This window comes from Limulus polyphemus, unplaced genomic scaffold (genome assembly GCF_000517525.1).
Source record: "Limulus polyphemus unplaced genomic scaffold, Limulus_polyphemus-2.1.2 Scaffold2692, whole genome shotgun sequence".
NCBI lineage: Eukaryota > Metazoa > Arthropoda > Merostomata > Xiphosura > Limulidae > Limulus > Limulus polyphemus.
The window spans coordinates 11,242-34,891 of NW_013668302.1; the positions used below are offsets into that span (position 1 = coordinate 11,242).

At 34.0% G+C, this 23,650-nt stretch overlaps 1 protein-coding gene across 1 annotated transcript in view; it reads left to right on the forward strand.

Moving 5' to 3' along the window:
• The window catches only part of LOC106467649 (probable phosphorylase b kinase regulatory subunit beta), a 44,997-nt gene that overhangs the window by 11,139 nt on the left and 10,208 nt on the right, over positions 1-23,650 (forward strand). Inside the window, exons 6-11 of the mRNA XM_013928021.2 lie at positions 2,831-2,921; positions 9,509-9,711; positions 18,388-18,442; positions 18,646-18,722; positions 21,332-21,464; positions 21,604-21,711. Of these exons, the coding sequence (XP_013783475.2) occupies positions 2,831-2,921; positions 9,509-9,711; positions 18,388-18,442; positions 18,646-18,722; positions 21,332-21,464; positions 21,604-21,711 (667 nt within the window). The remainder of the gene's footprint in view (positions 1-2,830; positions 2,922-9,508; positions 9,712-18,387; positions 18,443-18,645; positions 18,723-21,331; positions 21,465-21,603; positions 21,712-23,650) is intronic.

A 23,650-nucleotide genomic window follows, 5' to 3' on the forward strand; every position in this document is an offset into this window, starting at 1 on the left:
CTGAAAGGGCGAGCATGTTTGGTGTGATGGGGATGCGAACCCGCGACCCGCAGATTGCGAGTCGAGCATTCTAACCACCTGGCCATGCCGGTCCAACTCTTTGGAGTGTGTACTTGATGGCAGATCACTTCTCTTGCCTTGATGGGATCCATCCCACAGAATGGCCTTTACATCTTTTGGGCCTTCTGTTGGATTTTTTTTTCCCATTTTGAAACCTCTCAGATCAATGCTTTTACGATTCCCAGTTTGGAGGTCTGTCTTCAACCGACTTTGGTCATCCCTCTTTCGTGATGGGGTGTCATGCCTTCATCTTTACGTGTGGGATTTGACCAGTCCCTTGCATAATGTATGGAATTTTCCCACAGGGTAGCCCATTTTCTCTTACACTCTTGTCAGCCTTCTACTTTCACCCTCTTTCAGCTTACCTGTGCTGTCTACCACCACTACCTTCGGCCAGGTCATCCTACTTCTCTATGTCTTACTTACTTCTTCACCTGGCTTTTTATCTAAGGCCTGTCATTTTCAACCAATGCATGTTACCATGGGGCATTGTTTACATCCTTCTGCCTCTTGCCTCCACTCTTCCTTTTGCCTCCACTCTCATCCAACCTTTCTCTGTACTGGAATCTTTGTGTAGTTCTGAAGTCATGGGCTTTTCCCTTTCTGCCATTATTTCAGAAAGGAGCTCATCTTTGTGATTGAACAGCACAATCTCCTCCACCATTTTCAATTTGAGATACTAGCTTTTGGTGATTCAGAGAGGAAAGCAGTGTTTCTGGAGTTAATGTTTTCATTACATGAAAATGTATTTTGGATAGATGCTTAGCTCTTTGCAACATCTTCCCACTATTTCTCTCCACTTCCAGTGCATTTTCTTTGTCTCGTAAAGTTTATGATCACAGGGATTACTACACCATGGAGGTCATGTTCACCCTCCTTTGGTGAATGGCTAAAGCATTATGATGATTGCATCATAGGCTGGTGCAATACATATAGATACATTTAGAGATGGGAGTTTGTTCAAGGCTTGTGGCATGCACAGTAAATTCCATGGCAGTTGTGCACAAGTTAATAGCTCTTAGGTGCAGAAAGATAAGTATATATATATATGAAATATGTTTTTGTATAAGGACAATTTTAATTTTTGTATGTATCAAACTGTAGAATGCCAGGGTTATTAAGCTGTTAAGTAGTAAACTACAAAATGTTGTGATGTAATAATTTTGTTATAGAAAGTTATATGAATGTATAATGTATGTTGGTAAATTCCAATGTTGGAAGCAATTATGTATATCTTCTTCAATTTCATATTTTGATTTAATAGACTTTACCAGAAACTGAACTTAAATCTAACAATCTTTTGGATCGTATATGATAGGTTCAGAGCTGTTTGACACCTAACACAGTTTGATTTCCTCTTTCAGCTGATATTGTGCTTCCATGTCGTTTTTTTTATATCCCCTGTTGAATGGATGTTTTGGAATGCTGAAGTTCTGTATTCTTCAGTTTTGGCAGTTCTTGAACTCTTAAGGGACTGCTATCATTTCAGAGTCAAGAAAGTCCCATGTTTAGTAAGGGTTCCTTTGACAAAGACAGTAGGTGTTCAAAATGAAATGCATTTTTGGGTAAAGAAAATTGTAACTTTGCTGTGTAACAGCCTGTAAAATGCCAAGGTTATTAAACTTTATAAACACTTATATACTAGTCCCAGTTCATCTTGATACTTTTGTTACCAATGTATTTGCATGCTTATTCAATTCTGGTGTTTTCCTTTATACACTGTATGATTTCACTGGAATTGCCAGTGGTCTGGCTTCCTGTTGTCTTCATTATACAGTTATAGTTATCATAGTAGTTTTGATAAGCACATCTAGATACCTATTGTGGTGTTTCATGCAGTGAAAATTTCTGCCATGAGATATTAGAGAGTTCTGCATAGAAATTCTATCAAACCTACACTCATGTTCATTATTGTGTTTGAGCTTAAAGACCTGCTTGTTGCTGTTTGCAGCAGCTTATCCACATTTAGATTTACATGCATTTAATTTTGAATATGCATATATATATGTATACATATATTTTACCATAAGTCATTTAGAGAATCACTCATGCATTACCCAGGCATTAAGCATTTTAGAGAATCACCCACATTTGACCCAGTCATGAGTTTTTAAACAGAATTACCCATGCTTTACATTGTCATGAGTGTTTTAGAAAATCATCAATGCATTACTCAGTCATACATTTTTTTAGATAAACACCAATTCTTTACCTAGTCATAAGTTCAAAGAACCACTCATTCTTCACACAGTCACAAGTGTTTCAGGTATTCACCAGTTCTTTACTTTGTCATTTCACAGAGTTACCCATGATATTTTCCCACTGTTTTGACTTATATCTATTCAGGTTGTATTTCATGTTTACTGTAATTGCAACAAGCATTTTATTATGTCATATTAGTTGTCAGATATCCAAGAAATGTCTGCTCCTCTTACACGTAAGTTTCAGATTTTCTGTTTTGTTTAAAGGAAAATAATAAAATCAAATTTTCTAAATTTATTTGGTAAACTTAAAAGAAATAATGTAGTTAAGTATATTTATCAATTTTGTTTTTTATAATAACCTTTATAGGTGGTCATATTATGTGAACAATTATGATGTAGAAATGAATGTTGTAAGTAGTGTGTATTTCATGTGCTTTAAATTGGAAATATATTTATTATAAGACAACTAGTCCAGGTGATACCTAGATTTATGTATTGTTATTACCTGCATGTACTGATTTTCACTGCTTTTAGGACTAGTTGACAAAAGTATTATTGTATGTTAGGTCTGTGGTCCGTTACTGTTCCAGTGTCTTTGGAAAGCTTGTAGACAGTATCAGCCCATACATCACTTCAATTCTTGTTCAAGGAAAACAGGTACAAAATGGTATCAGTATGTACTACAATTTTTAATCTCCATGGAAAGCTATTAATAAACAATAGCAACCCTCTTATCACTTACATTCTTGCTCAGGGATAACAGATTATTAACAGTATCAATCTCTGCATTACTTCTTTTCCTTTTCAGAAGAAACAGCCAATTAAAAAAGTTTCTGTATCAATTCTTGTTTAAAAGAATAAGACAATAAATGTAGTATTTGTATCACTTCTGTTCTTTTGCAAAGTAAACTTTATAAACAGTTCTATTATCACTTTATTTTTCTCTATATAAATAAATAATAGTATTATTCCCTGTATAAATTTGTTTATCACTCCTATTCAGAAAGAGTGTCTTTAGATGTTTTGTTTATGAGTGTAGAGTTTGTTGAAGGTATTCTGTTTGTTAATGTGGTATGTAGAAGGCATACAATTTGTGTGTTCAGTCTGTGTGTGTTCTGTTTGTGAGTGTAAAGTGTTTAGGTGTTCTATTTGTGAGCTTAGAGTCTATAAAAGATATTGAGTTTGTGATTGTAGTGTATAGAAGATTTTAGTTTTCTGATTAGTATTTATTGAAGATATTGATTTTCTGATTATTGTTTATAAAAGGTATTGATTTTATCACAAGTATCTATAAAAGATTTAATTTTGTGATTAGTATCTCTATAAATTACTGATTTTATGACTGTAGTGTCTGTAGAAGTATTTAATTTGTGAATTTAGAGCCTATACAAAGTATTGTTTGTGAACATAGAGTTTATAAATAGTATTCAGCTTTGGAATGTAGAGTCTGTATATAAGATATTATGCTTGTGTTTGTAGAGTTAGTATATAAGATATTCTGTTTGTGAATGTAGAGTTTGTATATAAGATATTCTGTTTGTGAATGTAGAGTTTGTATATAAAATATTCTGTTTGTGAATGTAGAGTTTGTATATAAAATATTCTGTTTGTGAATTTAGAGTTTGTATATAAAATATTCTGTTTGTGAATTTAGAGTTTGTATATAAAATATTCTGTTTGTGAATTTAGAGTTTGTATATAAGACATTCTGTTTGTGAATGTAGAGTTTGTATATAAGATATTCTGTTCGTGAATGTAGAGCTTGTATATAAGACATTCTGTTTGTGAATGTAGAGTTTGTATATAAAATATTGTATTTGTGAATGTAGGATCTATATCATATATTCTGCTTGTAAATGGAGGACCTATATCATATATTCTGCTTGTGAATGTAGGATCTATGTCATATATTCTGCTTGTGAATGGAGGACCTATATACAGTTGCATATATGAATGTAAATGGCTTTCATTTTGTGAATATCAGGTTTCTCTAATGTACAGAATGTACACATGCACAGATTATGATATATAGCCTTTGTTTGTGAATGTAGTTTGTATATAAGATATTATGTTTATGAATGTAAAATCTGTATATCAGATATTATGTTTATGAATGTAAAATCTGTATATAAGATATTATGTTTATGAATGTAAAATCTGTATATAAGATATTATGTTTATGAATGTAAAATCTGTATATAAGATATTATGTTTATGAATGTAAAATCTGTATATAAGATATTATGTTTATGAATGTAAAATCTGTATATAAGATATTATGTTTGTGAAGGTAGAATCTGTAGGTGTCATTGTGAATATAGAGTCTGTCGGTGTTAAGGCTGTCAGAAGTACTTGGAAATGGTTCAGTTACAGCTACTAACTGGTTACACTTTTGAATAACCAGTAACCATGTCTGAAACTGTTATATTCCATAAACATGATAAAACAACTTGAACAATATTCACCTCTATTCTCTAAGAGTGTCAACAATGATTTAATATTCTGGCCGTTATATTTTTTATTATTGAGAACCAACTGTGCAAAAGATATTTGCCATTTGTTGAAGTTTTACAAATGCTGTGATAATTTTGTTTGCAATATAGTAAATGTTTCCTATTATCAACATTTTTGTTTATTCTACTTCAAATCTGATTCAAATAGCATGGGACATATAGACAGTAATGAACAATGTTTTGTTGTTCATCAAACACAAATGCAACATTGCTTCTGAATAAGTCACTTTTATTGAAACTACATAACTGAACGTTTCTTTTTTAGGAGCATTTTATTGTTTCAGGTGACAAATAAAGATATATAATTAAATTCAGAATATATATAAATGTTTGAGTTCAGTGAGACGAGTCAACGCCCTCATTCACAAATTATCAGCTTTATTCACATAAGGAAGCATTGGTTCAACCAGAAAACATCAGTAAGTGATACAAAAATACCAATATATTGTAGCAATGAAAGAGACAAATATTAATTATACATAATTTTGGATGATGTATGCTACTATTTTAATAAAATATACCATGTCTACTGATAAAAAAAAACAAAAAACACTATATATATGTACTACAACTACCATTATAATAATAATAAGAAGAAGAAGAATAGTAGTAGGAGCTGTAATAGGAATACCAGTTCGTGTTTTATAAGTTTTTGCCTGAAAGAAAAAAATGAAAGTAAAAAAAAAAAGCCTTGATGAGATTCTACATCTTCTTTTGGCCACTTCTACTTCAGTGTACTGCACAACATGTAACAAAATGTGTTACAATCACTCTTTCTCAGTTCTCACGGCTACATCTGAAAATCAGTATTTCGTAACGAAGTTATAAATACAAATAGGGTTAATTGCAGGGTTTTTTTTTTTACTCCAAACTATTTTTTCATATTTCGGGGGACTGTAAACATTCCCGGTGGGTAACTCATTATGAGTCTATTACATAGCCATGAGCAACCAGTTACAAAATTTCATACGTGTGACAGCCCTAGTATGGGTTCTGTTTGTGTAAGTAGAATCTTTGTGTTCTTCTTTTGTGAATGTAGAGTATGTAAAAGTTCTTTAGATTGTGATTCTAGTGTCTACAAATTATTTATTTTCTGACTGGCATATGTAGAAGTTATTAGTTTTCTGATTAATGTTAATGTAAGATTTCAGTTTGTGAATGTAGTCTGTATATAATATATAGTTGGGGAGCATGATCTTGAATTTGAGGTTTTGCGGACATCTCGTGTTATTGTGGGCTACTTTATGTTTTATTGAATTTCAGGCCTACCTAAGTAAGAATCAAGATGACAACCTTCTGAGATCACCGTACCTCACTCTGAAAGTTGCATTTACATTTGTGCCTATTCAGTCTCTGAGAGCCATTTTGCCAGTATATTAAATTTCTCTCTATTTGTGTCAATTTCCGTATGTAACACCATAATATGCAGAATGGCAATATCCCATGCAAATGAATAGTACCCATATTAATATATTAATTTTTATCAACTGGAAAAGGAAAAAAATGTGAAAATTATGGCACAAAACCAGCTGATGATGAGTTTCAAACATCTGTATAACTTTAAGATTGCCCAAATTTGACACAAATATAGGGAAATTTAATATATCAGCAAACTGTCCCTTAGAGACAGCATAGGCACAAATGTAAGTACAATTTTCAGGATGAGGTACACTGATCTCGGAAGGTTGCCCTCTGGATTCTTACTTAAATAGGTCTGAAATTTAATAAAACACAAGGTAACCCAAAATAGAACGTGGTTTCCACACCATGCTCCCTGACTAATATTATGTCTATGAATGTGCATTCTGTGTATGAGGTATTCTATTTATGAAGGTAGTCAAGTTTCTTTATATAAGGTATTATGTTATTGAATGTAGGGTCTGTAAATGATCTATTTGTGAATGTAAAGTCTGTCAGTGTTGTATTTGTGACTATAGTGTGTGTGAAAAGTGTACTATTTTTTGAGTCTAGACTAAATGTTCTGTTTGCTTTAGTTTGTAGTATTAATAATTCACTGGCATTTTATAAGTTGCTGCTTTTTTGTTTGTTTTATTATATTTCTGTATATGCATAACAATTTGTACTGTTTCTTGTTTGATCTCTAGTATTTATAATTAACTGGAAATTTATAAATTGATCTTTTTTTTTTGCTTTGTTTTGTTTATATAGATATTATTTATAATTCACTGATAATTTTAAGTAGTCTTTTTTTGTATTCTTATTTTTATATTGATACTCAACAGTTTGTCCTATTTATTGTTCATTCTGTAGTATTTATAACTCACTGGTAATTTTAAGTAGCCTTTAGTTTGTTTTATTATGTTTATATAGATACATGACAGTTTGTACTATTTCTTGTTTAATCTGTGGTACTTGTAATTCACTGGTAATTTTAAGTAACTGTCTTTGTTTTTTATATTTCTGTTGATACTGGACAATTTGTCCTATTATTATTTAATTTGTAGTATTTATAATTGACTGGTACTTTATTTATAATTTTTTCATTGTTTTCTTACACTTATGTTTATTTAGATGCTTGACAGTTTGTCCTGCATAATGTTAATTTGTAGTAATTATAAGTTATGGGTAATTTTAATAGTTTAAATTATTTTTTATTTCATTTATATAGATTCTTGACAGTTTGATCTGTTACTTGTTTAATCTTTAGTATTTATAAATAATTGGTAATTTTAAATATAATTTATGTGTTTTCTTAAGTTTATGAAGATATACTTGACAGTTTATCCTGTTATTTTTTTAATCTGTACTATTTATAAATCATGGGTAATTTTAACCCTCTTGCTATGGGCATCTTTTTCTCTGCATGTCACAAAGTTTTAGTGAGTTATGTTCAAAAGCTAGTTTAACTATTTTCTTATTGTGGTATACGAATAAACTTGGCATAAAAACTTACCTAATAATTCAAATTTTAATAGTATATTCTTAATTTTGTAAGACAATATTTTTTTAAATCGTGAATTTCCCCTAGTATGAGAATTGTGGCATTTTGTCTCTAGACATCCCCTCTTTAATTTATTTACCACCCATCCAAGAAATATGAAATTTAATGCAAATTACTCATTATAATGTTGTTATCACTCAGGCAAAGCATAATTTTCATAGCCATCAATCTTATTTAGTTACAAAGTGATAAAATAGAAAATCAGACCCATCTTGCCATGCCCACCTGTCACATCCTCTATTTCAGAAATTGCCAATTGTTCTCTCTGATATGTTAATCTATCAATTGACTGTTATGCAACATTGTTATCTGTATAGATAACTGTCTATTTCACTTACAGTTGAAACTTTATTCCCATGGGAAACACATCAATGAGATTATCTGAATTTTTTAATTGCTCTTGTCGCATAGTTAGAATGCAAGAAAAATTATGATACTTAGAGGACATTGTCTACTTTTTGCATAATATTATTCTGTGTTCTTTGCTGAATTATTTAATTAAATAAATATTATTTAGTGCAGTACCATTAATATAAAGAAGTAGGGTTAAGTGTCATCGACAGTTGACAGCAAAAAAAAAAAAAGATCCAGGTAAGTACTTTATTTTTTGTTTTTCATGTGTATTCTTTATTTATTAGTATGAAAGTAACTAAAATGTAAAAATATGAAACTTTATAGGTTAGATAAGGTTAAATTAGGTAAAATAAAGAATGATGATAATAATAATAAAAATGTTTCATAAGGTATGTTTGTGAGTAGCCTGTGCATTATGTAATTCGATAGGGTAACATGAGCTATATGGTTGCCAAGTGATTTACAACTTATCTGGCATGAATAATAGTAAGACATAGCTCAAAGTGCTATAAAATAATAAAATTCAAGTAGAAACATATGTGTACTGTTACAAATTTAAAGCTATTTAGGATAAACAGGTGTAGTTTCACATTACAATTTGAAGTTATTCTAGAAAGAAAAAGAGGGTAATTTAGATTTATATAGTTTTTTTTTTTTTGGTGGGGGGTTACCAACCTTGTTTAGAATTAGGGTAGAAAATAACAGATAAAATATAAAGTTTTACTGAAAGAAATGTCTCAACTTTATTTAGGAGGTTTTTGAGATTATACATGAAATTTGAGAATTTTCAGATGAAGACAAGTAATGTTAATCTTAACATGAAAATCACTTTGCACTCATAGCAGTCAACACTGACTATATATTCATGGAGAAATTTTTAAAAATTCTAATTTTTTGCTTACAAACAACTCTTCATGCTTACTGAAAGCTTACAAAATTGCATGAAGATACACAAAACAGAAGTTATAGTATAAAAGTCTAAAGGTCAATTTGGGCTCAATTACTCATAGCAAGAGAGTTAAGTAGCTTTAACTTTATTCCTGCATATCAGTTACATTGAGTAACTGTATCTCTTATAGTGATTATTTATCAGATGTGTAGTCTTTCAAATAGTTTGGAAATGATGTTGGATGTGCACTTATTGGGGGAAGGGCAGGTTAGCATTTCTGTAGTAAAATGGCAGTGACCTGAGGTGAAACATATGCTATTATTTGAGAGACACTAAAGCCAAATGTATTTTAGTGCACAGCTAGAAGTGCAAGTAGGGTGTTTTGCAACAGTATAACATACAGTATTTCATACCACCATTGTTTTTTTGTATAGGTATACATACTGGCAAATATCTCCCCCACTTTAACTTCTGTATATGTGTAATAAATTATTCTGAATTGTCTTTCATTCTCTACAAAACACAGATTACTGTTGGTGTGTTTGGTCATGAAGAAGTTGTTATTGATCATCCATTGACCCCCAAAGAGGTAAGAGAGATTGTTTATTCTCAGTGTCAGCACCATGACATATACCAGGCTGTCTTGCAACAAGAAATCATTCTCTACATAGGCAGACTAATCACAACCACTCCACATCTCTTTCATGGAATTCTTAAGATACGAATTGGGTGAGTAATCCTGGTCTAATATCTGTTTGAAATTACTTCAATACTTGTAAATTGTGTCTACCATCTGGGGTTTGCAAACGTAATGAAAAATCATTGAATGAGAATATGTGTGTTACATCTTTTTATGGATGTTTCAGAATGCATTGAAAGTAATCTTTGTGTCACTTTTGTTTTATGGAAGTCTCAAGATACTTATTGTTGAGAAGCTTGTCTGTTTTATAGGTCACTAAAATTTTAGAATTTTACAGAAAAAATTGTTAAGACATTCTTTGTTTATCAGCAGTTTTTATATTTACGTTATAAATATACAATAATGATATTGTTCTCTTAACTATGTTCAATTAATTTTCATCAGTTTTTTCATGCTCCAAGTCAGTGTGGTAATAATCCTCATTTCATTATTTTCATCTTTTGCTTTCTTTTCATATTTTATGTGTGTTTGAAAAGGCATCTTCAACCCTTTAGGCACATACTTTTTTCTGCCATATCATGCTCAAAATCATCATCAGATAACTTAGGTTCAGAATCATCATCAACTTGCACAATTTCAACTGTCTCTTCAATTGTGAAAGGATTGGAATGAGTTGATCCTATTTTAGGTTCATTTTCTCATAAAAATTAAACAATTTTCAACTGCAAATGTTACTGCTGTTTTGAGTAGCATGAATAGCAAAATATGCTATGTTGGATACACATCAAGAGCTGAGATTGCCATCTGTACAGATTAGGCATTGTCTGTTGATTTTGTGTGTTCAATTCACATTTCTAGTAGGAAATTCAAGCCACATTATGTGGTCACCATACAGCTATGGGTGTGCCTAAAGGGTTATACAGCTATATTACAACATAAAAACGTCATTTTATGAATTTCTTTAAAATGGTAAATTTCTGCACAAACTAAGATGATCTGTAAACGTAGAAAAAGCTGAGAATGACAAGCTGAACGAATATACATGCAAGAACAATTTAAAGCATTCCTCCCGAATTGTAGTTCAATGCTGCCCTCTATATGCAAACTTTTTCTTTATGCATGCCAAAAGCCTTCTGCTCTTTCCTTTGTTGGAATTACTATATTCCAACATGTCTCTTATGCAAATCATCATGTGTCATCTCTTAACTCTTTCGACACGGGTCAGTCAATTTGATCGAGTCACGTGACCTTCTGTACTCGTTTAAAGTTGACATCAATTTAATACTTGTAAATCTCTACATATATTAGGTATATCTTCATGACATTTGGCAGTCTTTCAGTTAATATTACAAGTCTTTCACATACAAAAAAATATATTTTTCAGTGAAGTGTTTTTAATAAAATAAAATAAAGTTTTAAGACAAAATTTGTCATGTGTGTTACACTGGTGGAAATTCAGGATTTTTTTGTATATCTCCTTTTAGAATTAAGAACCTAAAACTTGTATACTATTAAAATATGGATTATTAGCTAAGAATTTATGCTATTCTAATTGGTATGACTTAAACAAAAAGTAGTTTAATAAAATTTTGAATGTAAGACACTAAAACCTTGTGTCATGTACAGTAAAGGGTATCTGTGCCGATAGGGTTAACCAATAGTAGCATGATATGCTCATGTGATGCATGTGACTCCCTCTAAACTCCTCTACCGAACCTTCATTTCTCGTTTGGCAACACTTGAGTCAAGATGTACTCTTTTGTGTGCCTAGTGCTTCCATTGTGACAAAAAATTTTGTTTTTTCACACGAAGTGGTTCCTTTTTGACTTTATTTTCTTTTAAACCAGTTCATTCTTGTCGTTATATTTTTCCATTCTAATTTTGTGAAACTTTTCTTGTGCTATGAATTCCCGAAGATCATGATATCACTTTAAGGATCACACCAGCAACCAGTGTTTTTTCTCAAGTGCAGGTGATCTGATGGTGGATCTCTCTGCTTTTATACGTTGGGATATTGAGTGCTACATGGGTCATTCTTTGTCCCCAGGCTCCTCCTGAGTCAGCTGAACTTGTTCAGAATGATGAGGACTTTGATCGACTTTTCCCACCTCCAGAGTTTGCTGTTCCTCCCCATTTGCAGCCTCAAGTTTGTGATGTTTTATCTCTTTCCACTATCTCTTATTCACCTTGTCCTTCCCTGTTACATGAATGAGCTTCCCAACCATTTTTGGTTTTTCCTCCATCCCCTGATATTCGGGTACATGCGGATCAATTTGACTTACAATTAAATGAGAGGATCAGCATGCTGTGCCCCCTGAGGACTTCTGATCAGTTCATCCTTTCTTACCATCGTGCGGACTATCCATTTTTAGATCAGGATTGTTAAGTTCATTGTTACCTATTTGGGTGGCAGTTCCCAAGTCAAATGTTAATCTTACCCATGCCAAATATTCTCGCTTACATCTTACCCTAACCAACCTCTTACAGTATATTTTTTGTATACATCTCCTATCAGAGGCTCTCCACAGAAATCCTGAGGGGTTTTCTGCAGATACCCTTACCCTCCACTTTAGCCCATATTTCTTCTTAGGCTCTGTCATGACATATGGGGTTTATTTGTTGTTGGGACCTTATAGATTGGGATAGGCTTGGGTCAATTTACCCTCAACATATCTCAGAGATTTACGTTTTGCACCTTCTCTGAGATGTTACATCTTTGATACAGTCCTGGAAACTATCGAGCCTCGGGTGACATCGGTATGCCAGCAATCAACCTTTATGATTTTTGTAGCCCGTTTGCCTGGGCCAGAGCCTCATATTCCACTTATTCCCTGTCCTTCATCCTCCCAACCCTTACCCATTTCTTCTAATCGGGGTACTTCTTCTCATCAATTTCCTCAGTGACGTAACCACCAGTACTGGTGACTACCCTGTGGGTTTAGGCCTAGTGGGAGCTTGGGTATTAGAGTTTCTACCTTGCTGGCATCCCTTCATCGACAATCAATGGGTGATATGGGTTCTGTCAGAAAGATTCATTATCCAGTTTCTTTCCCCACCTCCTGTTTCTCCTTACTCCATTCCCTTCCCTCCTCAAGATTCCATGATCTGCCAGCATCTGTCAGAAGCGGTTCAAGAATTGCTTTTGCAGTGGGCAATTGAACTGGTTCACTATCCTTCTGGTTTTTTTTATTCCCTTCTTTTCATTGTCCCAAAGAAAAGCAGGGATTGGTGGCTGGTCATCAATTTATCTTGCCTCAACATCTTCATCACACTTCCCAAGTTTACCATGGAGTCTTTTCTCACCCTAAGATTGGCGTTTTCCCCAGGGTTGTGGATGACAAAAATAGATGTCTCCAATGCTTACCTCCACATACCTATAGCACATCAGTCTCGACCTTACCTTCACTTTGTCCATTTCGGGGGTTTACCAATTTTGGGCTCACCTAGGATCTTTATGTGTTTTGTCGCATCGTCCAGGCTTTTGCACGTCATCTCCATGCTCCGTGGATGCAATTTCATTATTACATGGATGACTGGTTCCTTCTGGCTTATTCCAAACAGAAATCAGCTACTCATCATACTCACCAACTCTTTTCTGTAGCAGCTTGAGCAGGCTGGTTGATCAGATTGGAGAAGTCATTCCTTCGACCCACTAAATATCTAGTCTATTTGGGGGTCTTTTTCAACATGAATATCAGTCACACTCTGCCTTCTCCTTTATGTCTTCGTTCAATCGAATATTTTGCTCCCGGCTCAATTCTCTTCCTATTTCCCTGTGAAACAATCTGCAATGGTGGCTGGACAAAGTCCATACGTCGGTGGGTGTGCCACTTTCTCCACAGCATCAAGATCTACATCTTTTCATGGATGCATCACTTCTGGGATGGGAGCATGGGTCATTCACCAGGAAGCTTTAGGCAATTGGTCTGCAGATGAAACCATTTTGCATATTAATGGTCTTAAACTTTTAGCAGTACATTGGGCATTGCATCACTTACTTCTTCTCGCCTGTCATTGTCTGGTGATAGTTCATTTGGACAATTCCATGGTGTTGGCACATATCAACCATTAAGGGGGCACCTGGCCCAGAGATCTGTGTTTTTGGACATTGGATCTCTTATACTGGGCCCAAGCACATCACATTCATATTATATTATGTCAAATGTCAGGTGCTTTCAATTTTGTCGCAGATCAATTTTCATGCCCCAACCAGATTTATCCATTGGAGTGGGGAATTAGATCCACTCATTTTCTGGGATCTTTACCATTGGTGTGGGTTCTCCCCACTTGGATGCCTTTGCCATGGACATCAATACAAATTTTCTCCTCTTTTGGTCACCTGTACCACATCCACAGGCTTTGGCGGTCGTTGCCTTCAGCCAGAATTGGTCGCACAGATATCTTTATGTGTACCCTTCCATCTGATTGCTTCATCAGGTGATTTCTTTTGTCCACTTCGTTCCTTGTCGGGTCCTCCTGATTGCTCCCTATTGGCCAGCTTAACCTATCACCATCTGTTCTTCTTCCACTTTCTCCCTCCCTTCTTCATCAACCTCGATCCCACATTCTACATCCCAATCTCCACATCCTTTGTCTTCATGCCTGGCTTCATGAAATGATCTGGTTTCACTTCTCGAGTCACTTCCTTGTTAGCTAGTTTCATATGGCTATCTTCCATGGAAATATACCAACGCAAGTGGAAAGTTTTCCACTATTGGTCTGTTAACAGGGGGTTTCCTGCTTACAAGCCTTCTGTGGCTCATGTGGCAGAATTTCTCACCTGGCTCTTCGATTGTGGGTCTTCAGTCTCCTTGCTCTCCGGATATTGGGTAACCCTATCCCATACCTTCCATTTTTCCAGATACCATAGGGTTTTACCTCCCTTGTTCTTACCATACTCATGCATTCTTTCCAGATACATCAGCCTCCCAGGTGTCCTGCCCTTCAGGATTGGGACACTAATGTGGTCCTCCATGCTCTTACTTGACCTCTGCTTGAACCACTTTCCTCATGCTCCTTGTTTCATCTGTCCCTTAAAATATATTTCCTTCTCAGCCTGTGGATGTTGATGATCGAATTTGTTTGCGATTGATGTTTCATGTACCCTTTATCACCCTATTTGCTCCTTTATCCTGATTGTACCTTTCTCCCTAAGACCTTGCAGCTCAGAAGGGTTCTTCATCCTTTTCTCCTATTTGCCTTCCTTCTATGTCCCATCTTTACCCTTGACCAGATTTGGATAGGCTTCTGTGCCTGGTCAGGGCCCTTCGTTGTTATGTAGCGCATACTGCTATCTTTCAGGGTACATGCAAATGACATTTTATCCCATAGCAATTCTCCTCCCTTTGTGATCTTTCACCTTCTACCCTTACTAATTGGGTCCACATTTTAGTTTGTTTGGCCTACTCTTTCCTACCTCTTCCTCCCATACCTTATTCCATGTTTCCACCCATGAGATCCGACATCTCATCTTTTCCCTTGCTTCTCGTCTTCATTGTCTGATGGAGAAGATTCTACAGTCTGGCATGTGAACCACTCCCAGTACGTTCATCTACTACTATCTTCATCATGTCGCACTTTCCTCTTCGTCGGGGTTTCGTCTAACACCTGTGGCTGTTCTCCAGACTTTGGTGCAATTATAGCTGGTAAGTTTTATTAATTTTTTTTTTCAGGGGCCTTTATCTCCATTTTTATCACATGGATTCCACTCTGTGGCGAGTGGTGCCTGACCAGCTATTCTTTAACTCTAAATCCACACTGCACAGCCATGTTGACTCGTGCTTTATTTTCCATGGCTTTGAATGCTTACCATCGAGATGAGGTGTTCCACAAGATTGCTTGATGGCAAATAATCTCGAGATATTTTTCTTCATAAACATGCCCATCCTGGACTGTACCACCCATGGACTGCATGAATAAAGCAGTAGGGTATTGCTGCCTATCCCTGCTATGCCTCAAGTGAATAACTCAGTATGGTCTGCTTTTCAAAATAAGGTTTTGTGGTCACCCATTGCACTGTCTCCAGTGTTGACATTCCTCTGGACTCTCCACCACATTGTCTCCCTCCTTTCGTCGAGTGGAGTATGGGATTCCTTACCATTTTCTAGTTCCAAGCTGCTGGGGTGGTTGACCATGGAGGCACCCTCCTAAATGAGTTCCACAAAGTAAGGGCTAGAACCATTCACTTGAGAGTAGGACAGTGGTGTTCTGCTGGTGTAGATGAGGTGTGGCCTTTTGATACCATTTACACAACCACCGGAGTTGAACTGTCACCTTACTGGATGACGTTGCTCCTGGATACCATTTACACAAGCATGGGAGTTGAGCTGTCACCTTATGGGATGACATGGTCTTCTGATTCCAGTTACACAAACACTGGAGTTGTGCTGTCACCTTATGGCATGACATGGTCTTCTGATTCCAGTAACACAAACACTGGAGTTGAGCTGTCTCCTTACTGGATGATGTGGCCTCCTGGAGTTTAGCTGTTAAAATTGCAGTCCACCCCTTAAATTAGGAGACCCCATCCTACCCTTGTGTTGATGTCAGTGCCCCGCAAAGAGGTTTAGGATTAGAGTGAACCAATCGCTATAAGTCCTCACATCAGTTCCGGTTGTCTGTCTTCCTTCCTCAATTACTCCACCTGTGTTGTGGGTCACAGCAGTGGTACATGGGATTGTTATGGTTCTGTCTTTGACTGTGTCATGTTATCTTATTACGGGGATGGTGTCAGCCTGTGCCATGGTTAGAGGAGCTGATTCCATGCTTTAGACATCCTTTTAATACTGGATGTCAGTTCTTGGATCGATAGATCAGAGATGATCCTCATGTCATACCCAGAAATCAATGCGGGTCTTAATCCCCAATTCTTGGGTTTTAGGTGAAGATGGTAGGATCCTCATCCTACCCTCGTGTGGATATTGGTATGCCATGAGGAGGTTTTGGATGTACTTGACCTATCGAGTATGGTCTGCCAGGTCTTAGCCACCCTACACCTCTCAATTTCTGCCCTTATGTCTTACACATGGGTGAAGAGTATACCTGACTCAGAAGTGGTGCGGTTCCCCTTTTCTGATCTTCAGATCTATAACTTTCAGTGTAAGGAATATTCTTCAGATGCTTTTGGGGGTACTTCTTTCATTCCCTCTCACCTGTCTCTCCTCCTTCTCAGTGTGGGATTCTAGCTTAACTTGTGAGAGGAGATAAGTATCGTATCAGAAGTTATAATTTTCTTATATTGAAAATGTATTTCTGATAGGTATTTACCTCCACTCACACTTCCTATCCTTCCTCCCCACTACATGCTACTATTGGTTAAGAGATGATGCATGATGATTTACGTGAGAGACATGTTGAAGTAATTTCAACAGTGGAAGGAGCAGAAGGCTTGTGGCATGCCTAAAGAAAAAGTTCGCATATAGAGGGCAGCACTGAATGAGAATAACTAATCTTGTGAGAGGAGGTAAGTACATATTGGAAGTATATTTTCAGTATAGGAAAATTATAACTTCAATATTTTAAAGTTTTCCATAGATCATTACCTAATAATTAGCTGTTTTACTTAATTTTTCATTGCATGAACATGTTATGTATACAAGTTGAAAGTAAAAATGTAACTACTTTGTACATAGGTTTTGAAAAGAAATATACACTGGATGTGTATTCATTAATGTAACTTTCATATTCATAGTGCTTATGAAACTCGCCTGATATGTGCTGTGTGCCAAGTTGCAAAATTTGGAGTGCCTCTCTCATTTCATCACTTGTTGGAAGTTTATCAGCTTTATGTCCTTCAGCTTCTTCTTCATCTTGTAAATTCTGGGTCTGTCCAAGTAACAGTCTGACAGATGTCTGACTCTGTCAGCTTAGCAGGAACCTGAATATTTGGATCAATTGCTGTCCAAGCTTCAAAATAATTTGCAGTCATGTCAGGTGGTCTGTCTACAATTTCCTCTGTTTCTTTGTCTTCTTTCAAGAATCCCCCCCCTGATTAGAACAATTCTGATACTTGCTTCCATGACATGGCTAAACGATGCAGGGCCTCTAGGAGATTAGTTTTCTTGGCTAAGACATTTGCACTCAGTTGTTGCATGTCCTCCGTATTTTCTAAGATTCTTGTGCACATTTCTCGACGGTAATAAGCCTTTAATGCTCAGATAATTCTCTGATCGCATGGTTGGATCAATGACATCATATTTGCGGGTAAGAAAGTAATCTTAATGTGTTTTAATGACACATTAATGACGTGTGCAGTACAGTTGCCAACAAGCAGAACAATATTGTGTTTCAACTCATTGACCCATTTTGCACTGCTGCATTAAGTTGCCCCATTTTTGGTAACTTATCATAACATTTTAAAATGGCAACTTTTTCATTAAGGGTTAGATCTTTACATTTCTTATGCACTACTTCCATTGTGAAAGAGGGTTAACAAAAATTGAAATTTGTGGAAGCACCGTCTTTCATGAAGGAACAAAAACAACTGTACTGTAATTATGGAAAGGAAATGCAAGAGTGTAGAGGATCTTAATGACAACTTAGCCAGGCCCTATTTTATGGTGAACCTTCCTCGGGTCACTTGACCTTGAGATGGTTAAGCTCATTATGTGAATGGTAACATTATCCATGATCACAATAAGCGGCATCCTGTGTGTGTGTGTGTGTGTGTGTATATATATAATTCTAAGATCATTAATATTACAAATATTGGTATATTGATGCATTATTAAGACACATGATTTATGTTCTATGTCTCCTTTGTGTAGGTGGGTTATACAAGCTATGATACTTCATATGAGATTCTTAAATGAAAATCCTCCTGTGAGTATAATTGCTCCTTGTTAGGAAAAGAAACTGCTTTTATAAAAATAATTAATTCAGTGTTTTCTTTTGCTTTTACTTATTCAACAGTACTTAACCAATATTGCTTTTAACACTGCATTGTAAATAAGAATTCAACAGTTTTGGATTTGTAAAGAATGCACTGAATGAAAATGTAAGTAGTGAATTTTGTGTTGTTCCAGCGTCTTGAAAGTCTTGCTCCCAGCGAAATAAGAAAAGTTTTGTACAAAGTTCTGTCTCTTTCAGAACATGGCAGCAGGTAGGAGATTGGTGATTTTCTAGATTTCTAACACAATTAACAGTGGTTGATGTTAAGTTATTAGTTTATGTATGTTTATGTTATGGTACAGTATTTCAGTGTTTACTTAATAATGTCTTTTTTTGGTGGTATTTAGTTTTTTTAATGATTTTCGGTGTTAATCTTCAAGTGGTGGAAAAACATAATTGTCAACCCTATGACTACAGACTTCTTATGTTTTAAGTAGGTAACATCACTCTCATCATATTTCATTCCAAAAATAAAACAAGTGGACGAAATTATTTGAAATTTGACAAGAACTTTCCTAAAAGTATGTAGTTTAAAAAAATAAAACATTCAATTTTGATTTTTTTGACTATTTTTGATAAAAATTCATTATTTAATGTAGTTATTTGCACTTGGACTCTGAATAGCTCACCTGTGAGGTGATTTTCCTGTTGAGTATAGAAATACTATTTATTATTTTACAGTTTTCACATTTCATTTGCATAATCTCTAGAACCTTCTAAATGAAAATCGAAAGTTTTTAAGGTAAAAGTTTATATTATATTTTCCATCTTCTCTATTGTGTATCAACTTTAGTTATCATGTACATGCAGTGCAATGAAATGTTTAAAATTAAGAAATGAAAATATGTACTTACCTTTGCAGAATAGTCTTAAGATACCTTCTTTGGGTCATATGTATAATTTCATGTTTTTTACCTTTTCACTTATAGTTTATTTTTAATGTTTTATTTTCCTTTCCAATTCTTTGGCTTTTATTATTTATGTTGAAACATCAACTAGTGCCCACAGGCTATTATAACATTATGATCTGCAGAGATGTGTTAGTTGCAGGCAAAATGGCTTGCACACACCTATTTTTATAAAGCATTCACGAGCAAGATGACAACAGGTAAACTTTTCAAATATTAGTTGTAAAACAAATAATACATAAATAACTAAAATATAAAAGTAAAACCTCAATACCATTTAGCTATCTATCAAACTTAATATGTATAAGGTGAGAAAAAATAGTCAAGTGTTAGGGACACCAATCTCGACAATGGATCAAGGGGCAGTTAGCTTGTCATTTCAAAAAGTAATTTATGGCTGACGTTTCCTTCTAGCCTGGAGAAATTAAGCAAGAAGTCTGCTCTTTCTCTTGGTTATAAGCATACCATTCAAGTCTAGAAAATACTGTCGCTTAGCAACAGATTACTTTAGAATGTTGGCATGGTGTCTACCATAAAAGAATAAGTAATAAGCTAATTCTTGGAATGATGCCTGTGTAAAATGAAACTGATGTTTAGACTTTGACCTAGTACTTGTAGAAACTCATCTAGACTGTCATAGAGGTACTGAGAAAAACACAAAAAAAACATACGCAACCAAATGTAAGATATTGCAACTGAAGTTTTAATTGTTTGTTTCAGAAGTTTTTTTCAAAATAAAGCAATAATAACTTGGATAATATAAAATTTTGAATTATAACGTACTTGATAAAGTTAAGTTCATTAAACTATACTGATAGTAAAGTGCTTTAATTAAATTTTGAATTTAACTCAATAACTCTTTGTGACATGCACAGAAAGGAATTTAAAGAGTGCACTGTTAGTCATAGGGTTAATGTGAGGCACTTGTTTACTATTAAAAAGACAGCTGTAAACCTGGTAGGTATGTACTGTAAAGAAACCATTGAAAGTCTGAGATATGTATTATGAAAGTTGTTTTCTTGAAAGAAATTTACTGTAGACAAATATACTTGTAAGTGTGAAACGTGTTTACTTATACTAAATTTACCCCGAGGAATATTTATTGTAGGCAGACAAGTTGTTAGTCTGAGAAATGTGTTTACTATTACTAAAGTTGTTATCCTGTGAAATATTTACTGTAGACAAACAGAGCTTTTAATCTCAGAGATATGTTTCTGTTACCAAAGTTATTATCCTGAGAAATATTTACTCTAGACAAACAAAGCTGCTAGTTTGAGAGATATGTTTGTATTATCAAAATTGCTATCCTGAGAAATATTTATCATAGACAAACATGCTGTTGATCACAGATATGCATTTCAATTGCCAAACTTATCCTGAGATTTACTGTAGGCATACTTGTTAGTTTGTGACATGAATTTTACTTTACCGAAGTTATCAATCTTAAAGATATTTACGGCAAAAAAAATACAGTTAATAGTCTGAGACATGTTTACTATTGTCTGAGCTGATAGTACGAGACATTTTGTTGCTATTAGAAAACAGAGTTTTAAGCTTGAGAAATATTTACTGTAGAGAAACACAGTTGTTAGGCTGAAACTTGTATTTGCTGTCATCAAATTTGTCAACAGTTGTTCATCTGAAATGTATGCTTAATGTAAATAAACACAGAATGATTAAACCAAGACATACAGTGTTATGAGACTGATTTTTTCCATGTGGAATCTAATTTGTTTATTTTTACTTAAATTCAATCTAATTTGTTAGCCATTTAAATTTGCTTCGCTATTACTTTTAAACTCCTACTTTATATATTTTACTACTGTTTGTTAATTAATTTTTGAATTTGAGTATGTTAATGTGGTTGAGTGAGTATAATAGCTACTTTTCTATCTCAAATATGTACTTTTAGAATGTCAGCTCATCAGAGACGCCAGATAGAGGGTGCTCTTTGTAGAGTTCCAAAGAATTTTTATGATAGAGTGTGGGATATTATGACTCGAACACCAGGTGGGATAGTTGTAGCAGGACACCATCTTCCACAGGTAACTCAAGATAATATTTTTGCCTACTTAAATCTGATATTGCATTTTATACCTTGTCTTATGGAAACATTTTAATATATGATATATATACAATGATAAATAAATTTTATACTGTTGAGCTTTGTTTTTTGAACTTTAGCAACCAACTCTATCAGACATGACAGTTTATGAACTGAACTTCTCACTTCAAGTGGAGTTGCTGCTTAGTAGGATAACCCGCCCCGAATACCAGCAGATAATGGTTGAGGTAAAAAGTACCACATATCAGTGATCAGGTAGAAATTATCAGGGATTATTTTAAAATACAGAATGTACAATGGAATATGTTATGGAAAAAGCAAGATTGCATAATTGTTTTAACCATCAGTAGTTCCAAAGTTAGTACATATTATGTCTTTAGTAAGCTAATTTCAGAGTTATTGCTTTCAGTGTCAATGATTTGCCATGATAACTCATCATAATTACCTTATTTTATCAAGTTAGTCCTTTTGCTATCAGTGTTTAATATTATTCCATCTTTGACCTTTCATTAAGAAAAATCCATAACTTATAAAAGTCTCCAAATTTGAACAGAGAGATATTTCAACCATACATCACAGTAAACATGAGACATTTCGAAATATAAGTTTGATGTTTTTGGTATTTAGAAATTATAATGAAATAAAAACTACTATGTAATGTAACAGTACATTATGCTGTTACTAATATGCCTGTAACCACTAGCCTACAAGCTGTGTTTCATACATGGTAATCCTATAGGTTTTACAGATTCAGTTACTCAAGATTTATTGGTATCTCTCATTCTTACAATACCTAAAATATTGTTTATTAATCAAAATGACTAACTGTCCAATAAAGAGACATGCATTCAACATTTATATAAATTTTATATCTTTGTACACTACTGTTATTTGTTTATCTATTTCATCTTAACAAAGACATGCAAAAAAATAGTGTAGGCCTGCCTTATTGTACAGGAATAAAGTTGAGAGCATTCATTACAAGTAATAAAGCATGCATTGGACTATTTTGTTAAAAGAAATGATGCAGAAAAATATCTTCTAGAGCATTAATAGTAACACAGATATATAGTACTTACTTTATCTTATACATATAACTTATCTTTTTTAAAACAAGAAAATTATAAAAAAAAATTAGAATATTTGAATTTTACAGCTTTTGTCAAACATTCACTGTTTTCATTAAAATTAAACTTCTTTTTTTCTTCTACATTTATGTATTTTTAGCTTTGTTTCATCTTTTGACAAGTTGTCTCTGTGCAGGTGGGAAATTAATTTCTTTATACAACCTGTATAAAATTACTACAAGAAAGCGAAAAATCAACAATTGGGGTTAAAGAATCAATTTTTTTAGTTATTTCATCAAAAACAAATAGTAATAAAACTCTGGTTTTGTGTTAATCCATATTGTTTTAAAATTGATTTTATTAACATAATAAGTTTGTCTTAGCATTTCACTGTTATGGTAACACTAGTTTTTACATTAGTTTTATTATTATCATAATTTTTTCTTAACATTTTGGTTTTATATTAATACTAGTTTCAACATTGGTTTGTGTTAATACCATAATCTTACAAGGACTTTTTCATTGTTTTTAAGCCTTTGTCACATTTTTTTAATTGGTCCAGCTACTAGATGAAAAAATAAATTCTTAACCAAGGAAGAGATTATATAAAAGTGTTAAGACATTCTTCTGAATTGCCAGGAATTGTTTATTATGTTTCAGTCATTGTCAATTTTGATTTGTCCAACTGGACCAGATCAAAAAACTCATATCAGTAACTGTTAAAGTTTGAAAATTTCATTTAACCATACCTGGGTTCCCTTGAATTTTTGTGGCCTATCTTTACTAGATGCATTGGCTTTTACTGAATTATTCTCTAGTTTTTTGAATCTGAAAACACTACTATCACAATCACAATATTTCTATAAAATATAAACATTTTGTGTTGGCTGACTTATCTGAGTCTTTAAACATTAGAAAACAGATTAAAAAAGATTTAATTTTGAATTCCACATACTTGGGTCATCTATACCATGAGTATAGAATGTTTTCACACAAGAAACAGCAGGAAAGGAAAGATTCAGCTTTGTGAAGCACTAACTTAACATAAAGAGATGTTAATATCAATAGCATGGTGACAAACAAGAAACAAGAGGAAAGG